Source organism: Pimephales promelas, chromosome 14 (assembly GCF_988280905.1).
Source record: "Pimephales promelas chromosome 14, fPimPro1.hap1.1, whole genome shotgun sequence".
Taxonomy (NCBI): Eukaryota; Metazoa; Chordata; class Actinopteri; order Cypriniformes; family Leuciscidae; genus Pimephales; species Pimephales promelas.
Window position 1 is genome coordinate 5,640,989 of NC_142782.1, and position 23,186 is coordinate 5,664,174.

General features: G+C 36.7%; 1 protein-coding gene across 1 annotated transcript in view; it reads left to right on the plus strand.

Annotated features, from left to right (window-relative positions):
• The window catches only part of prickle3 (prickle homolog 3), a 52,826-nt gene that overhangs the window by 19,310 nt on the left and 10,330 nt on the right, over positions 1-23,186 (plus strand). Inside the window, exons 3-7 of the mRNA XM_039688967.2 lie at positions 13,322-13,505; positions 17,675-17,788; positions 18,282-18,419; positions 21,157-21,360; positions 22,373-22,559. Coding sequence (XP_039544901.2) covers positions 13,322-13,505; positions 17,675-17,788; positions 18,282-18,419; positions 21,157-21,360; positions 22,373-22,559 — 827 coding nt within the window. The remainder of the gene's footprint in view (positions 1-13,321; positions 13,506-17,674; positions 17,789-18,281; positions 18,420-21,156; positions 21,361-22,372; positions 22,560-23,186) is intronic.

Below are 23,186 nucleotides of genomic sequence, written 5' to 3' on the forward strand. Positions count from 1 at the left end.
CTGAAGAGGGCAGCACTAAAACGTTTTTTACACCATATATTGTAGAATTAAAATACTTTATACCCAAATGTCAAAAAAAAGTTACTTGAATCAATGATCAGCACTAATAAAGCCCCATTCTTACAGATCATTAACTAAAAAAAGTTGGTTTAGGGTTTAGTTACCCTTTAAGGAAAGATCACGTTCCATGAAGATATTTTGTAAATTTCCTACCGTAAATATATAAAACATTTATTTTTGGGAGTGAATGCAGCACAATCATGAACATAAATGGACAATTTTAAAGGCGATTTTCTCAATGTTTAGATTTTTTTGCACCCTCAGGTTCCAGATTTTCAAATAGTTGTATCTCGGGCCAAATATTGCCCTAACAAACCATATGTCAATGGAAAGCTTTCATGTGATGTATAAATTTCAATTTCAAAAAATGTACCCATGTGACTGGTTCACATATTTTAAATATAATTTATTTCTGTGATGGCGACGCTGAATTTTCAGCATCATTACTCCACTCTTGAGTGTCACATCATCCTTCAGAAATCATTCTAATATGCTGATCTGCTGCTCAAAATGCATTTCTTATTATAGCTAAGGTTTTACTTAACAGCATTACTTAACAGAGAAAAATGTTGAAATAAACTGCTGCTGTTCTTTATGTTTTTGATCTAGTTATAAAAAAAAAACGTATATGTATTTTGTAATTTGTTAAATGTATGTATTTTGTTATGCGTTTATGTGATGGTCACCTGAATGGAAACAGACAGTTGAATAATTTAAATTACTAGTTTTGTTAGGCCCCTAACTAGCACTAAAGGGTGTCTTGACCGTAGTTGAACTACTTTAAATGATCAATAGCTTGTAACTCAGCAAAGTACAGTTTCAAAGTAGCTCCTCAACCTGATGTTTTCTTTTAAAACATTCATTGTATCTAACCAGGTTTCATATATAATTTTATGTAAATGCGAACGCCGCTGAGACCGGAAGACTATGAGCGGAAATAAACATGCACACACTCGCATTGCCGAAGCTCACAGGCGCCATCTTGTGCACCTAGCCCATAACTCACTGAGATCACTCAAATGCGTGGTGGACTTTTCTTATTCATTTCATGTTTTAAAAAATATTTTAGTTAAATGTAATGTTACATTTTACATTGTTTATGATTGTAACATGTCAGCTACTTAAAGGTGCGGTCACATTTATGGTTGTTTGGAAAAGTGAAATCTTGAAAATTCAATAGTATTGTGCACAAACTGGAATTTCGCGTGAGGGCAAACGATTTTCATCATTCGTGGAAACGGTTATGCAGTCATGGCCTAATGGTTTGAGAGTCAGACTGCTGGTAACCCAAGATTGCGGGTTCGATTCTCAATATCGGCAGGAAATGACTGAGCGAGGCACCGGGCCTTCAATCGTTCCCCGGGCGCTATAGCAAAAATGGCTGCCTGCTGCTCTGGGTGTGTGTTCACTGCTCACTACTCTTAATGTGTGCTCTAACTTGGATGGGTTAAATGTACAGGACAGAGGGCCTTCACATTTCACTCTCACTCACTCATTCTAATTTCACAATTGGTTTAAGTTGGTCACTGGTACTCTTATTATTTGGTAAGGGTTAGCGCTGTCAAAATAAAAGTCCCATTCCCACACACATCAGCCAAACATAAACATTTATCAGCTGATACTAATAATAAAAAAAATACCAAATATTGGCCAAAGTTAATAAAATATCTGTCTTATACTAATACAAATGATATATTTCTGTATATCATGTAGGCTATATAATGTTTTAAATGTATTATATTCAGTATGGCAGAGGGCGGAAACTGTGCCAACAGGTAAATGTTTTTCATTCAGTATTTTAATAAAGTATAAATTGTTTTATTAAGTAAAGAGTTATAAATGACCGGCTATTCAAGTTTGAGAATTAATCCATGCAAGTCAATGAAATATTGCTTGAACATTAATGTGATTTTCAACCAAGAATATAGAGGCATATTGAACATTCCACACACATAAATATGACTCTAATTGTGTTTTATCTGATCGGATAGCTGTTCAATTGTGAAAAAAAAAAAAAAAACACCAAGGGGGAAATGCCCTCCAAAAGAGATGGAATTTTTGTTTGTTATGACAGATGAATATGACAGTGTTAGAAAATTCAGCATTAGAATTAGATTTAGCAGATTAGATTCATATTGGTGATGTGGAAAGAAACATACTTATGTTGCCAAGTGTGATTGGAACAATTTTAACAAAAAGGATAGATCCAATCAGTAAATACGCATGAATGACCAGGTATAAACAGGCCCATTGGAAATTCAATTCAATTTCAACTCAACAAAAAAGTATTTCAGCGCTCACCGACAATATCCCATAGTAAAAAAAAATGTACATAATAACCGAAAGAGGTGTAGGCTGAAGGCTTATTATGTCTAGCCTTTATACATATTTATCTAATGAGCATCACTCTTCTCATTGGATTTGATTCATACAAGATAAACAGACAGTTAAATATGTACATGCATGATTACAAAGGCACACATTTCTGATATACAATAGTTTAAATATTACATACACAAATTATTCAAATTGAGTGAAATATCACAATTCCTTATCACAATTATTACATAATTTCCCCTTACATCTATTTTTTGTATTAGTTCTTGCCCTTATTTTTTTAAAGATATAATTCAAAGTGTAATTTAAACCTGAAAACAAACAAACTAAAGGAAAAATGTCACTTCATGTCAAAATGGTTGCCGACCCCTGCAGTGGGACCAGCAAAAAATGAAATGGGTGCCACAATCTTTGATTCAACGGCAACTGTGGATGGAGAAGAAACGTTAATTTCCCACCCTGAATTTATCAGCATGAACTGAAATGACCATAAAGTCTTAATTGCATTATTTACTGGGCCAAAATTCATTTTAAAACACCCCAAAAGTCCATATTTTGTGACTTAATTAGGTCTGATTTAGCTAGAAGGTTTTTGCATTTTGCATGCCAGGATGACGAAAAGCCTGTGAATGATAGATCGGCCCCAGAATCTGTGCCAGCTGAGAGCAAGCACCGGAGAGAACATGTGTGTCTGCTGTAGTACACATTAAGATGTTGTCCAAGGCAGTTGTCCTGGAGGTTGTCAAGCTCTAGTGAGAATTTGATTGAGTTACCAGTGAGCTCCTGGCCATGATAGTCTGGCCTGGCCTGAGTCTGGCAGGATAATAATAATTGAATTACCAGTGAAGAGCCAGGCTGTTATTACTCAACCGCTTATTGCTGCCACCATGAAACCCACAGTTTCAGTGTCCATCTGTTCTTTAAACCGGATCCTTTGATTACTCACTTTTACGTTTGCAACTCTTCAGCACATCACTATGGAAAATTGTTGCTGCCACAGAAAAAAAATAATAAATAAGATAACTGCAACTTTTTATCTCACAATTCTGACTTTTTTTTCTCGCAATTGCGAGTTTAAATTAGAGCCCGACCGATAAAGGAATTTGAAGGCCGATACCGATATTTGTAGGTTTTAAAATCGATATTCCGATATATCGTCCGATATTTTTATTTCAGAAACGCGCAACAAAACATTAACAGATTTCCCTAACATTAGTTATTTGTAGTTATTTATGAGTTTTAACTAAAATAATATGATAATTCATTTTAAAAAGAAACTTGTTTCTTTTATTGCCCCAACAGAACAGACTGATGATAGTGGCATTAGCTAGTTTTGTGGTTAACTAGTCTATGATGAGCCATAATTTAGCAATGGATAATGTCATACTGCAAATTGTAAAATATACATTTTCAATATATTTTCAACATTTTCAACAGGCCAAGGAGAGATTATTCGTCTCATTGCTATAACTGCCACACGCTATTAAAGAAATACTTCAGTCACATTGTCGAAAGTTAAAAGGACAGTCAGTCAACTACACTGTAACAACGTAACGCAACTATTACTAGCTCATTCCGCTTCACTCTCGGATTATTTAACAGCAGCAAAACACTCATGACATGGTTGAAGCGTGTTTCGTCCGTTTTTATTTTAATTTGAAATATTCATTTATCGGCCATCATAACTGCCGATACCGATAGTTTGGAAAATGCCTAATATCGGCCGATAATATCGGCCTGGCTCTAGTTTAAATCTCACAATTCTTAGGAAAAAAGTCTGAATTGTGAGATGAAAAAGTCGCAGTTATCTTTTTTTTTCTGTGGCGGAAACAATTTTCCGCTATCGATAAGAAATATCGGTCATTTTTTTGGTCAATATATTAAAGCCGATAAATAATGGATTGTTTCCGTCAGCTGAGACACTTCAGATGCGCACTGTTCGCCATGTTAGTGTTGAATTGCTTGAAATATGATTGAAATCCATTCAAAAATGTCTGTCACATAAAAATTATAATGTGAATTATAATTCTAATGTGAATTAAGTAGGTTACATAAAAATTATTATGTGAATATTATAATTGTGTCGTGTGCTTGGGACATGGATTTTAATGGTGAGGCTTTGTTTTTGTAATCATGCTCTCAAAATGATATAAAACTTTGGATTTAGATCTATCAGCCAATATATCGGTTATCGGCGTTCAAAAATAAAGAACTATCGGTTATCATTATCGGCCTAAATTTTCATATCGGTTCATCCCTAATAATATTTACCGTAATTTTAGTGTTTATAGCATTGTGTTGTCATGGCAATAGAGGTGTAAAATTGGATGTAACTTTACACAGAAAAGGTTTTTCTGTGTAAATGTTTCACATGAAAATGATAAAGTTTGAAGTTTATGCATAAAGTTGACATCTAGTGGCTCTACTTGAGTATTTTACTGTTTGCGAATAAGCCTTTGCTATAAACCTTTTTTTTTAAGAAAAGGAGGGACAAGTGGACATTAGTTTGTGCGGTAAATGATGTCCAGTGAGCTTAACTTGTATTAAACCCAGAATATTCCTTTAAGATGAAAGCGTCAAACGAGACGCAGCTTCACACTGTACATCCTTCCTATCACATGAGCTGTTATAGAGAACGTGTTTGAAAAGGGAAATCTGAAACATGTTGGCGAGGGAGGAGACCGAGGGGAGGGCTTGTGAAGGGAGAATCTATTGTTTGGGATCAGTGTTGGCTTCAGCGGCCTGAGGGGGAAGAGTCGAGCAATAGAGACCACTGTTATTTGACTCGGCTCCAGCGGGATGACGTTTTGTTCACTACCAGGTCATTGAAGAATGGCTATACTTGCTTTAACCACCTTAGGTCTGAACAGTTCAACATATTACAACTCTTAAAAGGGGATTTTGCCGTGTCAGGATCACAGGTAATATACTCAGTGTTCAGTTACCTATGATCTTGTGAAGTGTTTCAATTTAGTTTTGTGTTTGAACTAGTCTGACAGGAAGTTTGTTCAGAATGACAATCATAATGGCAATAGCAGTGATGATGATGATGATGTGTATCGGCGTTACTTTGGCAAAAGTGTGTTTGGAGTTTGGAGTGCTTATTCATTTTTAAATAATGTTTTGCAAATATGCGTCCTCAGATTTGTAATTAAGAAAAAAAAATGTAATGTAAAATTAATTAAGGTATGTTTTCACAGTTTGTCGCTAAATTAACAGATAATATTTTTTTGTAGTTTGTATTTAAATGCCACAATATAAGAAAACATTTTTAAGAAAATTTTTTTTTTTAAATGTTTTTAGCAATGACTTACAATAGTGAGAATCGTTTATATATATATATATATATATATATATATATATATATATATATAATTAATTTAAAAAGTTTGAAATAACTCATTTGTGTAGATAAATAGCAATTTTGCTAACTTATTTGTCGCAGAAAGGACATGAAAGCTTACTTCCTACTGGAGCGATTAACTTGCCAAATAAAAACATGATTAACAATTATCACAATATGTTGGATAATTCAGTATTGAATGTATTGCAAGTATTCAAATATTGATCTGTGCCAATGTGCAAATAAAGTCATCATTCAGCTATTAGAGCATTGGAAAAGTTGGACTTCATTCCTATCAGTGTGAGTTGAGACATTGCATACCCCTCGTCTTTGATTTATCATAGACTGTGTGGCACAGTATTACAAATGTTTTCTGTGTAAATATGTGTGCATAGGATAAATGACCGGATTGGCGGATGTGTGTGACATCATCATGTGCAGTCATACCGAGAGTCTGGACACATCTGGCAACAGATTGCATGTTGTTGATCTTGGGTCAGGATGGCTTTTACCAGCATGGCCGAACAGTTGACCAGTGCTTATGCCTGAGCCGTGTAGTTTTTGAAGTGTGCTAATCTTTGTTTGTCCCTTCTGGGAACAATAGGACAAAATATGCCATTTATGTAAGCTTTCCTGTTAGCTCTCATTCAGAGATTATGTGGAGCTGTATACTATTTATGTATTATTATTATTCAAGATTTGTGTGATGTGCTTAGTGGTTGACTGTGAATACTTTAGTAACGGTCAGCTTTGATCACAGGAATAAATTACATTTTAAAATATAGTAAAATATAAATATGGTGAAATCAATATATTAAATTGATTTCACCATGTTATTGTCTTAACTTATTTTTTTTTATCAAATAAATGCAGTCTTGGTGAGCAGAAGAGACGGTAACACTTTACTTGAAGGGGTGTGCATAAGACTGACATGACACCTTCATAACATACGTCTCTTGAATATGAAGTTTATGCATGTTTATGACATCTTTAAGTGTCTTTCGCTCAATAATGACATTTTGAATGCAAATATGACATGACAAAGACACTGACAGGTTTATGTCAAGGTGTCATAACAAAGACATCTCAAACGTTGTCATATTTGCATTAAAAATGTCATAACTGAGTGAATGACACTTAATGACAATTGTCACAAACATGCATAAAACTTCCTTCATATTCATAACATATGTCATGTCATGATTATGAAAGTGTCATGTCAGGCTTATGTACACCCCTATACACAAGCAAGTTGGGCAGTGGACATCCATGTGTGGCAGCTTTTCAGGGGAAGAAGGGATTGGTAATGGAGTGGTGGATAGAAAGAGAGTGAAAAGCAGCTTTTGTCTTCCATCTGTGCTTGTGCCATGCCACCAAAACCCATCTGAGGTTTTATACAATATTCACAATGTCTGGATATAGTGACATTGTTTAGTTTAGTATGCACTCATCTGCTTTCTTTTTCTCTATTTGACATTATGACCGCTGCTGTCCATTAAAATGCACTGATGTCTGACTTTAAGAGAACAGTAGCGCTTATCACATAACTGTACTGAGAAGGATTAAACCCCCACCCCTTCCACACACAATATTCCCGCTCACCTCCATGTGGACTTGAAGACCGGGCTTTGACCTCATTTTCATCATGAGATAGAGAGTAAACTGATCGCACAAGTGGTGTGATATCATCAGTGCCGCCCAATGAGCGGGTCTTCAGAGTCAGACTGTGACACGCGCGTCCGCCGCTCGTCAGTCTCTGGCAGCGCTCAGCCCGAGGACGAGCTTTGTTGTGTTGTGGGACAGGATTAGGATTAGAAAAAAAGTGTGTCGCACCTGGACATTTTCTGGCTGATTCTTGAACTGTATTCTGTACGTATTTGTTCATTCTCTTTTAATCTGTTGCTTTTGAGATTATTGTTGTTAATTTATTCAAGCAGTAAGGTTGGAAAGATGTGCTTTATTTTAAATTGCTATGGCTTTATAAAGATCTTACTAAGTTCAAATAATACATTTTCTAATTGTTTCATCAAGGAAATTCAAGTGGTATTAAAACATATCAAACTGTATAGGCAAGCTAACGTAAGAATGACTTTCACATCATTATAATAATTCAATATTATGTATTTGCATATCAGGGATTTAATAATTTCATCTTACTTTTTGTCCATATAAATACCAACAACTTCACCTTATTGCATATTTCGGCTTAGTTTGGGCATCTGAATACTTTTTTTTAAGTATAAGCTCCATATTCTCACTATATCATACTATATGAGCCATTAAATCCTGATATATTACATATGGCGCAAACTTTGTTTAGATTTAGTGTCAAAATATTAGATTTGTCTGACTGTTATTTCATATGTTGTGCATTACAGGTATGTTCACCTAAAAATAAAAAATCATAGATAATTATTTACTTCTCTCTTTGTTCTAAACCTGTATCAATTTCTTTATCTTCAAAAATATATATTTTGAAGAGTGTTTCATGTTTGTCCTGACAATTAAAGTCAATGGGGTCCAAAATAAAACAACATTGGCCCCTACTGACTTAAATCTTTTTCTTCAAGGTTTCACAGGTTTGGAAGAATGTTAGAGTAAATGATGACTGATTGAATCTTGGTTCTATGCAAAATAAAGTGCAGGTTGGTTATGATTTTAATTGTGTATAGTCATTTGGTGTATGTCTGGGCTTTTGTTGGCATGAGTTTGGCTGTGTAGTGAAGTGTAAGATCTGTGACTCTGCCATTGTTCCAGTAGTTGCCATGGATGAACCTGCTGTGCTGGTCACGTTGTCATTAATAGATGCCATTAATTAAATTGCTTTGACAACAGCAGGTTAATTCAGGGTGAGGTGTGATACCAATGCAGTGGGACAGGCCTGTCTGCATGCACAACTTGTGTGTCTGTGTGTGTGTTGATATTTGCTTTCAATGCAGTGTTATTCATTTTAAGATTTTTTGGTGAAATGTGTGAATTTATTAGATGTGTTGTTTGATTAGGTTTTTAGGACACCAACATGTAGAAACCAACATGAAATGCCATTTGCATCCCAGATTAGAATGTAAAGATGTTCATTTTGATTGTAAGGTTGCTTTCAACATTTGATTTTAGCGTAAAGTCGACATGAGTTGATATTATATATTATAATATATAATACATATTATAGGCTTGAATCACCAGCCTGAAATGATTGTCTGTTTTGAGAAGTAATAATAGGTATCATGAACATCGGTTGTGTCAGCTGATGCTCAGGAATGTTGGTGACTGGGTTTGACCAAATTCAGAAATTAAGAATGAGATTCTTTTTAATACATGAGTAGTGTTTGACCGATAATGATTTCTTTATTTCTAGTGCCACCATCTTAGAAAGCAGGGTGACTGATGGCTGCTATAAACCTGATTCATGGCAATGTTATTTATATACACAACCAGGGTTGACCAATGTGCTGCACAATATAAACAGAACAACTTGACAAATACAATGTAATTACTAAAATACAATGTAATAAAACTTCCTCATTGATTATAAGCAAATTATAAAGAAAACTCTGATTTAAAAACAGATAGTGATGATGCAGATCTAATACAGAAGAGCAGAGCATTCCACAGTGGGGGCTGCTACTGAAAAGACGCAATATCACACTATTTATTTTAAAAATGCATTAATAACAATTGCTGAAATTAAATTAATATTTATTTTACACAATATACACTAAATTAGCTATAAATTATTTGAAAACGTGTTCACGCACACATACATATTATAACACTATGAAAGTCAATGGCTACTGTCAACTGTTAAAGGGATAGTTCATCCAAAAATGAAAATTCTGTCAGTATTTAATCACCCTCATGTTGTTCCAACCCCGTAACTGTACGTTCACACCACCACCGGCAAGAGCGTCAAAGTGGCCGAAAGTCATTCATTTTCATTGAGAGCCGGCGAGAGCGGTGCGGCGCGTTTCGGACGGCGAGAGCGGCGAGCAGAGTTGAAATCAGTTCAACTTTATGGTAATAAGCAATGACGCGGTTCGGCGGCAACCCCACCGGAATGTAGAAGTGCTCCGTTTGAGAGAATCCCAGAGAACGCAGTGCTGTAAACTTTGGTTCCGGCCACATTAGTTCCAAAGCAAAATAGAGGAGGTTGATAATTTGATTTTGATAAGAGGGCGCGCAACACTATTTATAGGCAAGATTTTCGTGCTAGAACACTTTTTTTAGCGAGAATGCAAATTGTAATAGCACTTAACCATGAACACACAAGCCACACCACACACGCATGGCTTTTAATTTGTTTATTTCGTTAGCAAACATGTCACTATAATTTTAAAGTTCTTTCCATCGATCAATTTTCTGCAAAAATAACGACTGACATGCTTGTTTGCTTTGTGGCCCCTTTAAATACCGTTTTAAAAAAGAGCATCAGAGCATCCACGAATCTTTCCACGGCGTCGTTAACAGAGCGGCAAGAGCGAATTTTGCCGCTCTCGCCAGCGGCGGTGTGAACGTACGGTAAGACCTTCGTTCATCTACGAAACACGAATTTAGATATTTTTGATTAAATCTGAGAGCTGGATCACTCCTCCATACTATTCCATAGGCTTATTGAGAAATTGAAACTTGCCGGCCTCGAAAAGTTATTAAAGGCATCGTTAAAATAGTCAGAGTGACTACACTGCCTCAATCTTAACTTTATCAAGCGACAAGAATACTTTTTGTGCGCAAAAACAAACATAAATAACGACTTTATTTCAACTATTCATTTCCTTCTCTTTGGGCCTCGAGTCAGTTAAACTAGTGTAATTGCGTAGAGCTACGTCACACGTAGGCTCACTATTGGCCGACACTGGTCATGTGTGTGATGCGTGTGACGTACAACAACAGATCATACGCTGTTAAACTAGTAACCTGACTCGAGGCCCACAGAGAAGGAAATTAATAGTTGAAATGAAGTTATTTTTGATGCAATATACTGTTACACACAAGTGCCTTCTTTCTTAACTGTGTATGCTCACTTAAGACAAACAGACTGTGTTTACGAGAATACTTCCCAAAACGTCACTTTGACTTTTTGATATTTGACCGTTTAGGCGTATATTCGAACGAAGCCCACGCGTCGAATATATTGAATATCTGCATTTGTGCGTCTCGGTGCGCACACAGAAAGCCGCCTGGTGAACAGTATCTCTTTTGCAGCTTAAAGGGGACATATCATGCTAAATCCACTTTTCAGTCCCTCCAGAAAAACGCGATTATGCGATCGCTGAATTCAATGCAAAATCAGCCAAAGTCCGCATATTTATGCGGGGGCCGCATTTTTTCAAATACGCCGCACTTTCGCCACATAAATTGCCGATTTACGTGCAAAATATGCGGGGTTTGCATAATTTCATAATCCTTGCATTTTCGTTGCAAAAAAGTCACATGTATCTTATCAGAAAGTTGAAAAATGTTGCGTTGGCTTCACATAAGAGCAGCCATTTCCCCCTGTTTCCATGGGAACGTTATGAAGTGACGCAATTACGCGACACCAGACAGACTCACGGAGGCGATTGACATCTCACAAATCGAACTCGTATTCTGTCTGTCACACGTTCTACTGTCACATCGTTACTTAATAAACAACATAAGATAAAAGAAGTAGCATCAAACAGAAATTACCCGCAAACATGGGGTGTTCGAGGCGCACATATAACACTGCAGAGAGTTCAACAGGGAGCGCGCAGCTCTTAAAGGGGCCACACCTTATTTACACTCATTACAGTCTGAAATAAAACAAGATGAGAAATTAAATATTCCCAGCACTTTCTATGCTGTAGTATGCTTGCTTATCAAAGGAAATAATAAGAAATGACTCTGACATTAACAGGATGTTGGGGGAATCACTTTTTTTTCTCTTTTTCATCAAACCGCAATTTTTGCAAGTTCCCTCAATTTTTGCAAATTCCTGCAATTTCATCGCATAAAATTGCATAAATATCCCGCATATTCCATCGCATTTTTAAAGAAAACGGGCCGCACAATCAATCAATTTTTACCCGCAACAATCACAAAAAAAACTCTGCGTTTTTCTGGAAGAACTGAATACTATTATGGTAAATGTTAAATATAAATCGCAAATTTTTTCACAAATTTTTGGAAATTACCACCACAAAATCAGTCATTTTGATCGCAAAAATCACAACAAAAAATCGTGAAATCCTGGAGGGACTGACTTTTTTAACCGTTAAATGCATTTTGTTGTACATTTGGAGTGTCTTTAAGAACAGAAAATTTTAAATTATTCTCTTCAGGTGCTTCGTTTATTTTTATATTCTGTTTTGGTCATATTTTGCAGCCTGTTCTGGTTTTTCTGTTCTATATGACGTATTTTTAACAATTACGTCACAGTATTTGCAGCGGAACTGACAAATAAGGACATTGACTACCGGCCCAACACTTCAACCAATCCGCCATTATTATTTCTCGCTCCGATTTTGTAGTCCAAGCTCAAGGATGCATAAGTTACGAGAGGGCAAGTCAAAATGTTCAGTTCGATTGTTGGATGTAGTGACCTGAAGCACTTCAAGGATCCCCACTTCAACAACCTCCGCCAGTATAAAGAAGGGTTTGCCGATCGACTTCATCTGAAAGAAGGGTAATTCCCTTCTATCTTTGGAGACGATGAACAGAGCATTTCGATAAGCTGTAAATATCGTTAAAAAAATAAAGTAGTTTACTTTCTTAAAACACATGGTGGTCATGGTTTAGCAGTACCTTTGTCTTTCTTTGTTTTTGTTTTGAAGTAACATTAACTTACACGTCTGCAGTATTATTGTTCTTGAGTTTCATCATGACAATGGTCATTTAGCTGCTGTGTTTTCTGATCATATTATCAATACAGATTTTTAGTGGTAAGATTAGACCGTAGTCATTTATCTTGTCAGTGTGCTTATTTTAACAAGAAATAATCGACTTTCACTTACAACACAATACAGTTATATACCACTGCATCCATATGAAGACGTTTTTCTGCAGGTTCGTCGTCGTCTTTTTCAACTCGCTCGAATATGTAAGGCTTGATGGACAAGTCTTCCATTGTTGACATTTTGTTAACGTATGAATAAAAAACGAATAAAAAACACTATACAGTGTAATCGTATATCTCTAATCAAACTACAAAAATGGCTGAATGGGGTGGAATTGACTTTGCATTTAAAGAGACCGCTTCAAAATGAGTTGCTCACAGACGCACATCAGAAAAGGGGCCTGTGGAGCTATAATAATGAGGAATTCAGTCCCAAGCATTGCAGTTATGTTTTATATTGATCACAAATGTATGATTTTTATGTAAAAATGAATGATTTAAAAGCATGATATGTACCCTTTAATGTGCTTTTACTAACATGGTTTAATATAAAGCACGTCCTCAGGTTTAGCTATAGTAGATTGCATTTTACAACACTCCGTTATTTGTCTGATTGAAAGCTTCAGGATTTTCGTGAGGAATGAAAGCGCTCCGCTGTAAAGGAGCGGAAGGTTGGATTGTCAGTGTCCAGCCTGTCCACTCAACACTCCTCTGCTGACCTGTTTCCACAGGAAGATCTGTGTGCACTGTAAGTGTGTGCGGGAAGAGCATGTGGTGCGCTCGGTGCCCGGCCAGCTGGAGAGAATGATGATGAAGCTGGTGTCAGACTTCCAGAGGCACTCCATATCCGATGACGACTCGGGCTGCGCCTCGGAAGAATACGCCTGGGTACCGCCCGGAATCAAGCCTGAACAGGTGAATCTATAGATGACGTCAAAGTAAACTGTTAAGTGAGCGGTTGGTCTGAATCAGCCAATCACAGCCTCTCTTAAATCCACACAAGCTTCTCTTTTTCATACAATGAAACAAGGCTGTCAATCTTTAAGAAGTACAAAAACATCACCTCAGCTGTCCTGTGTAGCGCCAGTGTTGATGTTCAGTTCTGCATTTCATTTTATCCTGGCCAATAACTGCCCATTTAGACCATTAGAGACTGCACCTACATGTTTAAGCAACTAATCAGTTTATGCGTGTTTTTTTGTACAAATGATTCTTGTGATGAGGAAAACGCATAAAAAATGACAGTATAACATCGAATGTCATGAAATTTGGTTCAATAAGTCAAAACTAGGGCTGTATACTTAATCAAATCTATATATGGACTAGTGCTTGTAAGTATTAAAGGGGTGATGAACTGAGAAATCAAATTTTCCTTGAGCTTTTGACATCTAAGAGGTCATCCTATTATACAGTAAGAATATCCTGTAAGTTTCAGAACTGAAAACGTCCTTTTTAGTCCAATAAAAGATTTTATTGACACCAGCTTCAGCAAACGACTCGTTTTTCAAAGTGGTGAATAGTGTTGTCAAAAAACTCGGTACTTCGGTACCAAGTCGGTACTAAAAAAAAAAAAATGTTACGGTACCAGCTTTTCTAGGTACCGAATACCAGGTTCGTCCAGTTCTGTTCTAGACGCGATGTCTGAAACGTGCATAGTTGCGTCCTCTTCATAACGCTGATATGCTCTCTCTCTCTGAATCCACTTGTTGAAACGAAAGGAGGAAAGAGCCACATATGGAAATATTTTGGATTAGGCTAATGTCACGTTGCCATAAGAGGCCGATTACATGCAAATTCGCAATTTCAAATATAGGCGCGATTCAAGCGCGCTCCTAATAAAAACTCGTTGGCGTTGCATAGCAACGACAGACGCCGCGTGAGAGCAAGCGCTTTGGACAGAATAAGCACGCGCAAAAATATAATTAAAAAACACGCGCGACATGTGAACGGCCTCTAAAGTGCTTTCGGGGTAGTTTTACGAGTACATGAGCACAGTAGTATCTACCCGACACCAGAGTACTATGGTATTAGTTTTGTCATTTAATGTCAGTGCCAGTTCTAGGCGTATTCTTGCCTTTATAACTCAGCAGGTTTAAAAAGCCTTTTTAAAATTAAATATGAATGCAGTTTTAGATTAATAAAAGGACAGTCAAGTCAAATAAAACATGTTTTATGGTAATGCTACAAAGATACCATTCATAAACATTACTTCGTTATCAACACATTGAGTGAACAATATATTTTTACAACATTAATTAATGTTTAAAAATGTTATTTATTACAAACACCTGATTGTTAATGTTTGTTCACTTAATTCATTGTGCATTAAATAAATAATGGATTAAAACTTTACAAACAACTTTAAAAATGTGTTGGTGTATAATATTGTTTATTTTAGGTCATTTTATCTAATCTTTTTCTAAAGTGTTTATAATACAAATGTACAGTTTCCATACTTGTAACCGTGATAAACACTTAAATATATGTAAATTTAAACTAAGCTTTGGTACCGAAATTGGTACCGAGAACCGTGAATTTTAACTGGTATCGGTACCGAATACTGAAATTTTGGTACCGTGACAACACTAGTGGTGAACTATGAAGTCAAAGAGGACAAAACACCAGAAGAAGATCAACGCCTACTTCGACACAGCCAGTTTAGCCCCGCCCACCGATTCGCGCATTACACGCATAGCTAAATAAGGTAGATTCCTACCTCGTGATGACAAACTGGATCTACCGAGCAATACAGAATATTGTGCAGTGCCTGGTTGTGGAAGAAGACAGTCGCTGCATAAGCTTCCTCTGGATTCCAATAGGAATGTATGGATAAACTTTATTTTTAATACGTTCCAGCTGATGAGGTAAAATATTGTCCGTCTGTTCGCTTCATTTCACTGAGGATTGTTTTGTAAACAAGACAGGATTTGCAGACCGAGTAAAGAACGGTGCTGTGCCGTAAATATTGGATCTGACAGGAATTGTGCAACACACAGACACTGGGTCGAACATGTATGGGCGAATCATTCCGGTTGCCATTTTACAACATTGGAAGTTTTCAAAACAATTTCCCTCAAGTGGATTGACGGGTGAGTTGAAACTCATTATAATATGCAAAACTGTTGTCCACTCACAGCAGTGGGCGTTTACTTCCAAGTCTTCAGTGCGAGACGCCCATATAAACCGAGCGTTTTTCAGCTAGGCTCAAAACTACGGTAGAAAATAGCCTATTACTTATGCATTTTGATGTTTTTGAATGTAAAAACCAAGCAAACGTCATAAGTTGACCTCAGACAACAATATGATAAAATTTAAAAATCCAGTTCATGATCCTTTTAAACTTCAACTGTTCAATCAAATATAAAGTGTGTGTGTAAGACTGGGCCCTGGCCATTTGAGACTAGCCTGGAATATTCTCACTCAAACCACTGACTGCTGCTGCATCTGATTGCTTTTAAGGCCAATTCACACCATACAGACAAACGGCAAAAAACATGTTTGTTGGGTTTTGTCGCATCGGTGTGTTACCCGTGTTGGTGTTTGTTGGGTTTGTTTTCACCCTACTGAACATGTTCAGTTAGCGTTTGTCGGTGTCTGTTGAACAGGACAGTTGTTGTTTTTTTATATAAAATTCTAAATCCAACTTTGGAACTTTTGTGGGATCGCGATAAATTGAGACGAGTGACAGCTTTTTAGTAGGGCTGGGTAATAAATATCGATTTCTCGATATTAATCGATTCTCATTTTTACGAACCAATATCGATTCTTAAATCTCAAGAATCGATTAGTCATCCTGTTTCATCTGAATGAATGGGACGTTGTATAGCGGCTGCGCGCATCCAACAAATCGCAATAATCTTTGTTTTTTGTTACTATTGATATGAAACAAAGTCTCAATTTTCAAATTACGTCCATTTTCTTTAGAAATTCAAAAACATAAATAGCGTTTTGGCGCTGTGGCGTGAGATCGCTCTGGCGCAGCTCTAGAGAAGCAGCAGCGCTGATCTCACTTCTGGGTTAATAATACCATCTACAGCGCCAAATAAACATGAATGAGCATCTGAAAGTGTGTTAAAAGATCGAGTACAACTTATCGAAATCCGTATCATGTCACATTGATTCGCTCAATCAGCGTTTCAACTGTGGAAAGACGTCAGTTAAACAGCTTGTAATCAATGTCATGTATCGTTATTACCTCAGAAAACCCACATAAACTCGTTAGTCAGCTAGAAAAAAATAACTCTAGAGAGGAGCATTTTGCTAAATATATACACCATATTACATATGCATTATAATCTTAATGTTCTTCAATATTTAATGCATATTTGAATAAATCTGGCAAGTTTTTACGACAGCCACCATTTAAATGTTTGTATTTCATATAATCTTATATTATAAAAATAAATAAAAGTGTAATTTAAGTGTTTGTATAGCTACAAAACAGTTCATTATTACCTTCATATTAGGCTAACGAAGCCTAGTAGGCTACAACTAGACTCCCAGTTTACAGCATTAGTTAAGAGATTTGATTTCCTTGAGAAAATTATTTCTCAATGGCTATAATTTAAAAATTATAGCCATTTATTGTAACTGATATCCAAAATAATCAATATCGAATCGAATCGAATTGCAAGCTTGTGAATCGAAATCGAAAATTTGTGTCAATACCCAGCCCTACTTTTTAGTGATTTAGCTTTCTAGGCAAATGTATATTTAATTCAGAATTTCAATAAAAGATTTGTTTTGCTGCATTAGGTAAGGCAATGGTTATTTATCATTCAAATGAGCTGTCATGCCAAATCACGCATGCTTGCTTTTCTGTTCAAATTAAACTGGTTTGCGAACTGGTTTAACTTTAGGAAAAATATTACTATTGTACGGTCGAATGTATTTCTCAAAGTAATACTAATAAAACTTACAAAACTTACAAAAGGGAATTGATACATTTTCATTTGATTGAAATAATTTTTGAATTTAGGAAAAAATGAAATGGAATTTGGTGGAAAATAAAAAGGATTTCATAAGACCCCAGACATAATCTGTCACACTAATATATGTGTGTATTTGTGTTCTTGTACATACAGGTTTATCAGTACTTCAGCTGTATTCCAGAGGACAAGGTTCCGTACGTGAACAGTCCAGGTGAACGATACCGTATTAAACAGCTCTTGCACCAGCTGCCGGCCCATGACAGCGAGGTACAACCCCTCACATACATATACTCACATTATTTTTTCATGAATTCATCATTCATATTGGCCTGAATACATTAATGATGTTGAGAATGTCATGTTGTAATGCTACGTTCACACCGGACGCGATTCGCGCGTCAAATTCGTCTAGTTTGACACTTGACCACTTTGTGTTAATTCGCGTGTCAAGAGCGAAACTGGCGCACGTAAAAACAAAAGTTTGAAGCGAAATTTACGCGCGTCAGAATCGAAATCCGTTGGCGGCCATTGATTTTATGTCGACCGAGCATTCATCAAGAGAGTTACCGCTCTGTATTTACTCTGGAGAGCAGAACAGCGGCGTGGGGATCATCGTCGCCGTATATTTGTGTCCTTCGGAGCCGAACCGTTTGGTGAGTTTTAGCATCCAGTGTGAACGTAGCATAAGTCTCTGGTGGTCTTGCGTGAGCTGTAACAGTATTGTAAATGTATGTGTGTGTGTGTGTGTGTGTGTGTATAGCCTCAGTACTGTAACTCTCTGGATGAAGAAGAGAAAAAAGAATTGAAGTTATTCAGCCAGCAAAGGAAGAGAGAGAATCTGGGCCGGGGCATCGTACGACTTTTTCCAGTCACCATGACCGGAGCCATCTGTCAACAGGTAGAGAAAGAGAGCGACAAAAACGGCGCTGTCTGCTGATGAGATCAGTCCGGATGCAACTGTAAAATCACCTTGAAATGTGAACTTACTGCTTCCTTCGTCCAGAAATAGCGCATACTTAGCTGAGTACCACTTCAGCCCAAGTATAGAGTGTGCATAGAACGACTTGAGCGGAAGAGGCACTCGTCTGGCATGCGGCTTCTGGAAACTTTTTGATATGCTGTGATAAATTCAAACTCCAGTCTGGCCAGTGCCAAGTCAGATACCATATGTACTAGATAAAACCCGCATACTTTCCATACACCCCCTGCAATATTTCATGTGTTTTGCCACATTTCAACACCCATAATGCACTCCAGATGATGAGTAGCTGCCAAGAGGGTGTGACTGTGTTGAGAAGAGGCAGATTATTACAAGTCTTGTTTTGTTGATTTATGTGAAAACCCAGTTTTTTTCAAACACAGAACATAGTATGTAATCTTTCTTTCATATTTCTACTTGTAAAGTTTTTAATTTTGACTTTATATTATAATAGTTTTTTTTTTTTAATTATGAGGTGTCACCCTGCTAAAGAACAGAGACGTGCTGTTAAAGCAAAGTTAAAGGGTACTAGTCTAGACGTAGCCTGGCATGCCAGACCTATATCAAGATGTTAGGTCTGGGAACTCATCATTGACAGGGCTCAATCCGAGGGGCGGGATAAACGGTTGTCTTTCAAATTCTCTCTGCATGCAATTGGATAGTGCTACAACCAGTCAGAGCAAAGAAGAAGGTGATAAATGTGTCCCATGTAAAACTCGGCAAAACTCCGAACACATCTTTTTTTTTTTGCCATTCTTTGTTCTGATCATCCAGAGTAGCGGTCAAAGCCGAATCGAAGACAGCTGTTCGCCAGCAGCAGCCATTCTTTGTTTTCAAGTAGCAGTGAACTGTTGCAACTCTGTCGCGATGATGTTAACCCCACCCGCCGACTCTATGCACGATGTGATTGGCCTGACCGGAGTTTGGTTTTTCCAGCTAAAACGTCTATTAAGAATTGCTAGGCCACACTGGCTGCGAAATCATTTTTGCTGCCGCTAGGGTTCGTCTAGATTTCTAGGCTATACTAGACGTGTATTGAAGCTGACGTGTATTCACCCTTTTACAACCTTGTTAATGATTTTTTTTTTATGTTCAAGAAATAATTTCAATTATTGATGATACAAATCAGGATAAACTATTATTTAGTCTAGGAATGTACACCTAGTTTAACTAAATTCTGTTTTATATAAACATTTGAAATGTATAAGTATTTTCATAAAAAGAAATTGACAAAAATATTGATGACTCATCCTGCACTTTACAGGGTTTTTTTGTCTCCTGGGGACAGGGGGCATGAAATATATATATTTTTTTATTTGATTAAATTATATAATTATTATTTAGTCATTAAAGAAAACTATAGTAATAACACTATTGTACTATAAAATATTTATTTAATATGCAATAGCAATAAATTAGCTGCAGTACAATTAATAATATTATTTAAATTAATTTTATTTATTAAATTATAAAAATAAGTATTAAAAGAAATATTAATTTACTATAGTAATCATTTTATTGTATTGTAAAATAAGATATATTATTATATACAAATATTTTGTAGTACAACAGTATGAAAATATGCATGATATTTATCTTAATTTATTTGCTTTCAAACATTACATCATAGAGCTTTATTTTGTTTTTGAATTATTGTTTTATTATTTTCTCTGAAAGGTGGATAATTTTTAATCTCTGAAGCAGAAAATCATGAATAATCGTTATGATATAAACTAAAGGCTAATGGCTAATAAAAAAGGGGGAGTTTTTTCAATGTGTCCTGCACAAACTTCCTGTTTCAGGATGAAATAAATCAATACAGTGAAGAAAAGTGGGATCTTAAAGGAGAACTCCGGCGCAAAATGAACCTTTGGTCTAATAAAACATCGGTACCTAGTCAACCGTTCTCTGAGATTTGTTTTCATGATAATCGGATGTAAAGAGTTTTATCTCTAAAAACTGTTTAGCATATAATGCTAGTACTGGGGGCATTTACAATTTAAAAAGAAATCGCTAGTTTATACCACTAACAAGGCTCAAAATAGCCCCACACTAAGACAGAAACATAATGAGGGTCCATACATGCAAAACGAAGCATTGAGAACTTTGTAAGTGTACAGACCGTTTAATAAGAAGATACATTATAAAGACAGTTCACTTTGTGTATACAGACAGGAGCCATCTTAGAAAATAGTCTCGATAAGTCGATCCCCGAACGCCGTTCATACAGTTCAGCTCACTCGTGGTTTGACTTGTCGAGACTGTTTTCTAAGATGGCCCCTGTTTGTATACACGAAGTTAACTATTTTGAGCCTTGGTATAAACTAGCAATTTCTTTTTACTTATTATATGCCCCCATTACTAGCATTATACGCTAAACAGTTTTTAGAGATAAAACTCTTTACATTCGATTATCATGAAAACAAATCTCAGAGAACGGTTGACTAGGTACCGATGTGTAATTAGACCAAAGGTTCATTTTGCGCCGGAGTTCTCCTTTACACTTGGTTGTTATATGACATCACAGCGGTCATGTGGGAGCGGTCAGGGCTTCCATAAAATGCTGAGTTTCCAACTTGTAATTACAGTATGACTTTCTAAACCTCTCTTCTCTTTTCTTTTTTCCCCTTCCCTCTCCTCTCTGACTGTTGATCAGTGTGGAAGGCAGATTTGCGGCGGTGACATAGCGGTGTTTGCGTCACGTGCGGGTCACGGCTCCTGCTGGCATCCTCAGTGTTTCCAGTGCGCTTCCTGTAACGAGCTGCTGGTAGACCTCATCTACTTCTACCAGGAAGGACACATCTACTGCGGGCGGCACCACGCTGAGCACATCAAACCCCGATGCCAGGCCTGCGACGAGGTGAACGCCGCACTTCAGCTCTTAGCCTTCTATTGTTCACACAGTTTCTATTTTCATTCATTTGATGACAGAATTCGTTGGGTAGTGCTTATCACACATGTGCCTTAGTGTTCTGCAGAAGACACAGGTTAAAGGAGTAGTTCACTTTTTAAAAAACTTTTGCTGATAATTTACTCACCCCCATTTTATCCAAGATGTCCATGTCTTTCTTTCTTCGGTTGAAAAGAAATTAAGGTTTTTGATGGAAACCTTCCAGGATTTTTCTCCATATAATGGACTTCATTGGGAACCAAACGGTTCAAGATCCAAATGAGAGTTTCAATGCAGCTTTAAACGACACCAGACGATGAATAAGGGTCTTATCCAGCGAAACGATCTGTCATTTCAAAAATAAATAAAGAAGTTTAAGTTTTATAAGCACAAATGCTCGCCTTGCTCTGTTCTGTCTGACTCTCCTGTTTGAACTTGTTCATCAAAATGAATGAATCTTTTTTTCGAGTCATTTTGTTCATTATGTTCGTTGAAGGAACCAAATGACTCGAAAAAAGATTTGTTCATTTTGATGAACGAGTTCGAACAGGAGAGTCACGAACAGAGCAAGAACAGAGAACAGAGCAAGGCGAGCATTTGTGCTTAAAACTTAAACTGTTTTATTTTTTTTTTTAAATGACCGCTCGTTTCGCTAGATAAGACCCTTATTCATCGTCTGGTGTCGTTTAAAGCCCTTTGAAGCGGCACTGAAACTCTCATTTGGACCTTGAACCGTTTGGTTCCCATTGAAGTCAATTATTTGGAAAAAATCCTGGAATGTTTTCATCAAAAACCTTAATTTCTTTTCAACTGAAGAAAGAAGGACATGGATAATCTTGGATGACATGGGGTGAGTAAATTATCAGCAAAAGTTTTTTTTAAAAGTGAACTACTCCTTTAAATCGCATTTTATTAGATGAACTAAAATTGAATTTGATAGTTAAGAGTTGACACACATGACCTTAGACTATATCTCCCTCAGATCATCTTTGCGGACGAGTGTACGGAGGCCGAGGGGCGGCACTGGCACATGAAGCATTTCTGCTGTTTTGAGTGTGAGGCGGCGCTGGGCGGTCAGCGGTACATCATGAGAGAGAGTCGGCCCTACTGCTGCCGCTGCTACGAGTCACTGTACGCCGAATACTGCGACACCTGCGGAGAACATATCGGTGAGGACAGACAAACTACTCTCTATATCCATATGGTTACACTTTACTTGAAGGGGTGTGCATAAGACTAACATGACCCCTTCATAATCATGACATGACATGTCATGAATATGAAGAAGGTTTTATGCATGTTTATGACAACTGTCATTAAGTGTCTTTCGCTCAATTATGACATTTATAATGCAAATATGACATTGTTTAAGATGTCTTTGTTATAACAACTTGACATTACCAAGACAACATAAATTGTCATAAACATGACTTAGCGGATTAAATATCAACTTTAAGAAACCACTTAGCTTTATGGGTTAACATTACATTAAAGTGTCATGTGGTTGGCTTTGACATTGGCTGTCATGAGGCATTATTACTGTGTGATGAATATTTTTCGTGACCTCAGCTACAGTGGTACAGATTGAATTTGTCATTAAAATTTTATAATGGCTTCATGACAGCCAATGTCAAAACCAACAACCTGACAGTTAAATGTATTAACCCATAAAGCTAGGTGGTTTCTTAAGTTTGATAATTAATCAGCTATGTCATGTTTATGACAGGTTGTGTTGTCTTAGTAATGTCAAGTTGTCACGACAACGACACTGACAGGTTATGATGTTATGATCCACT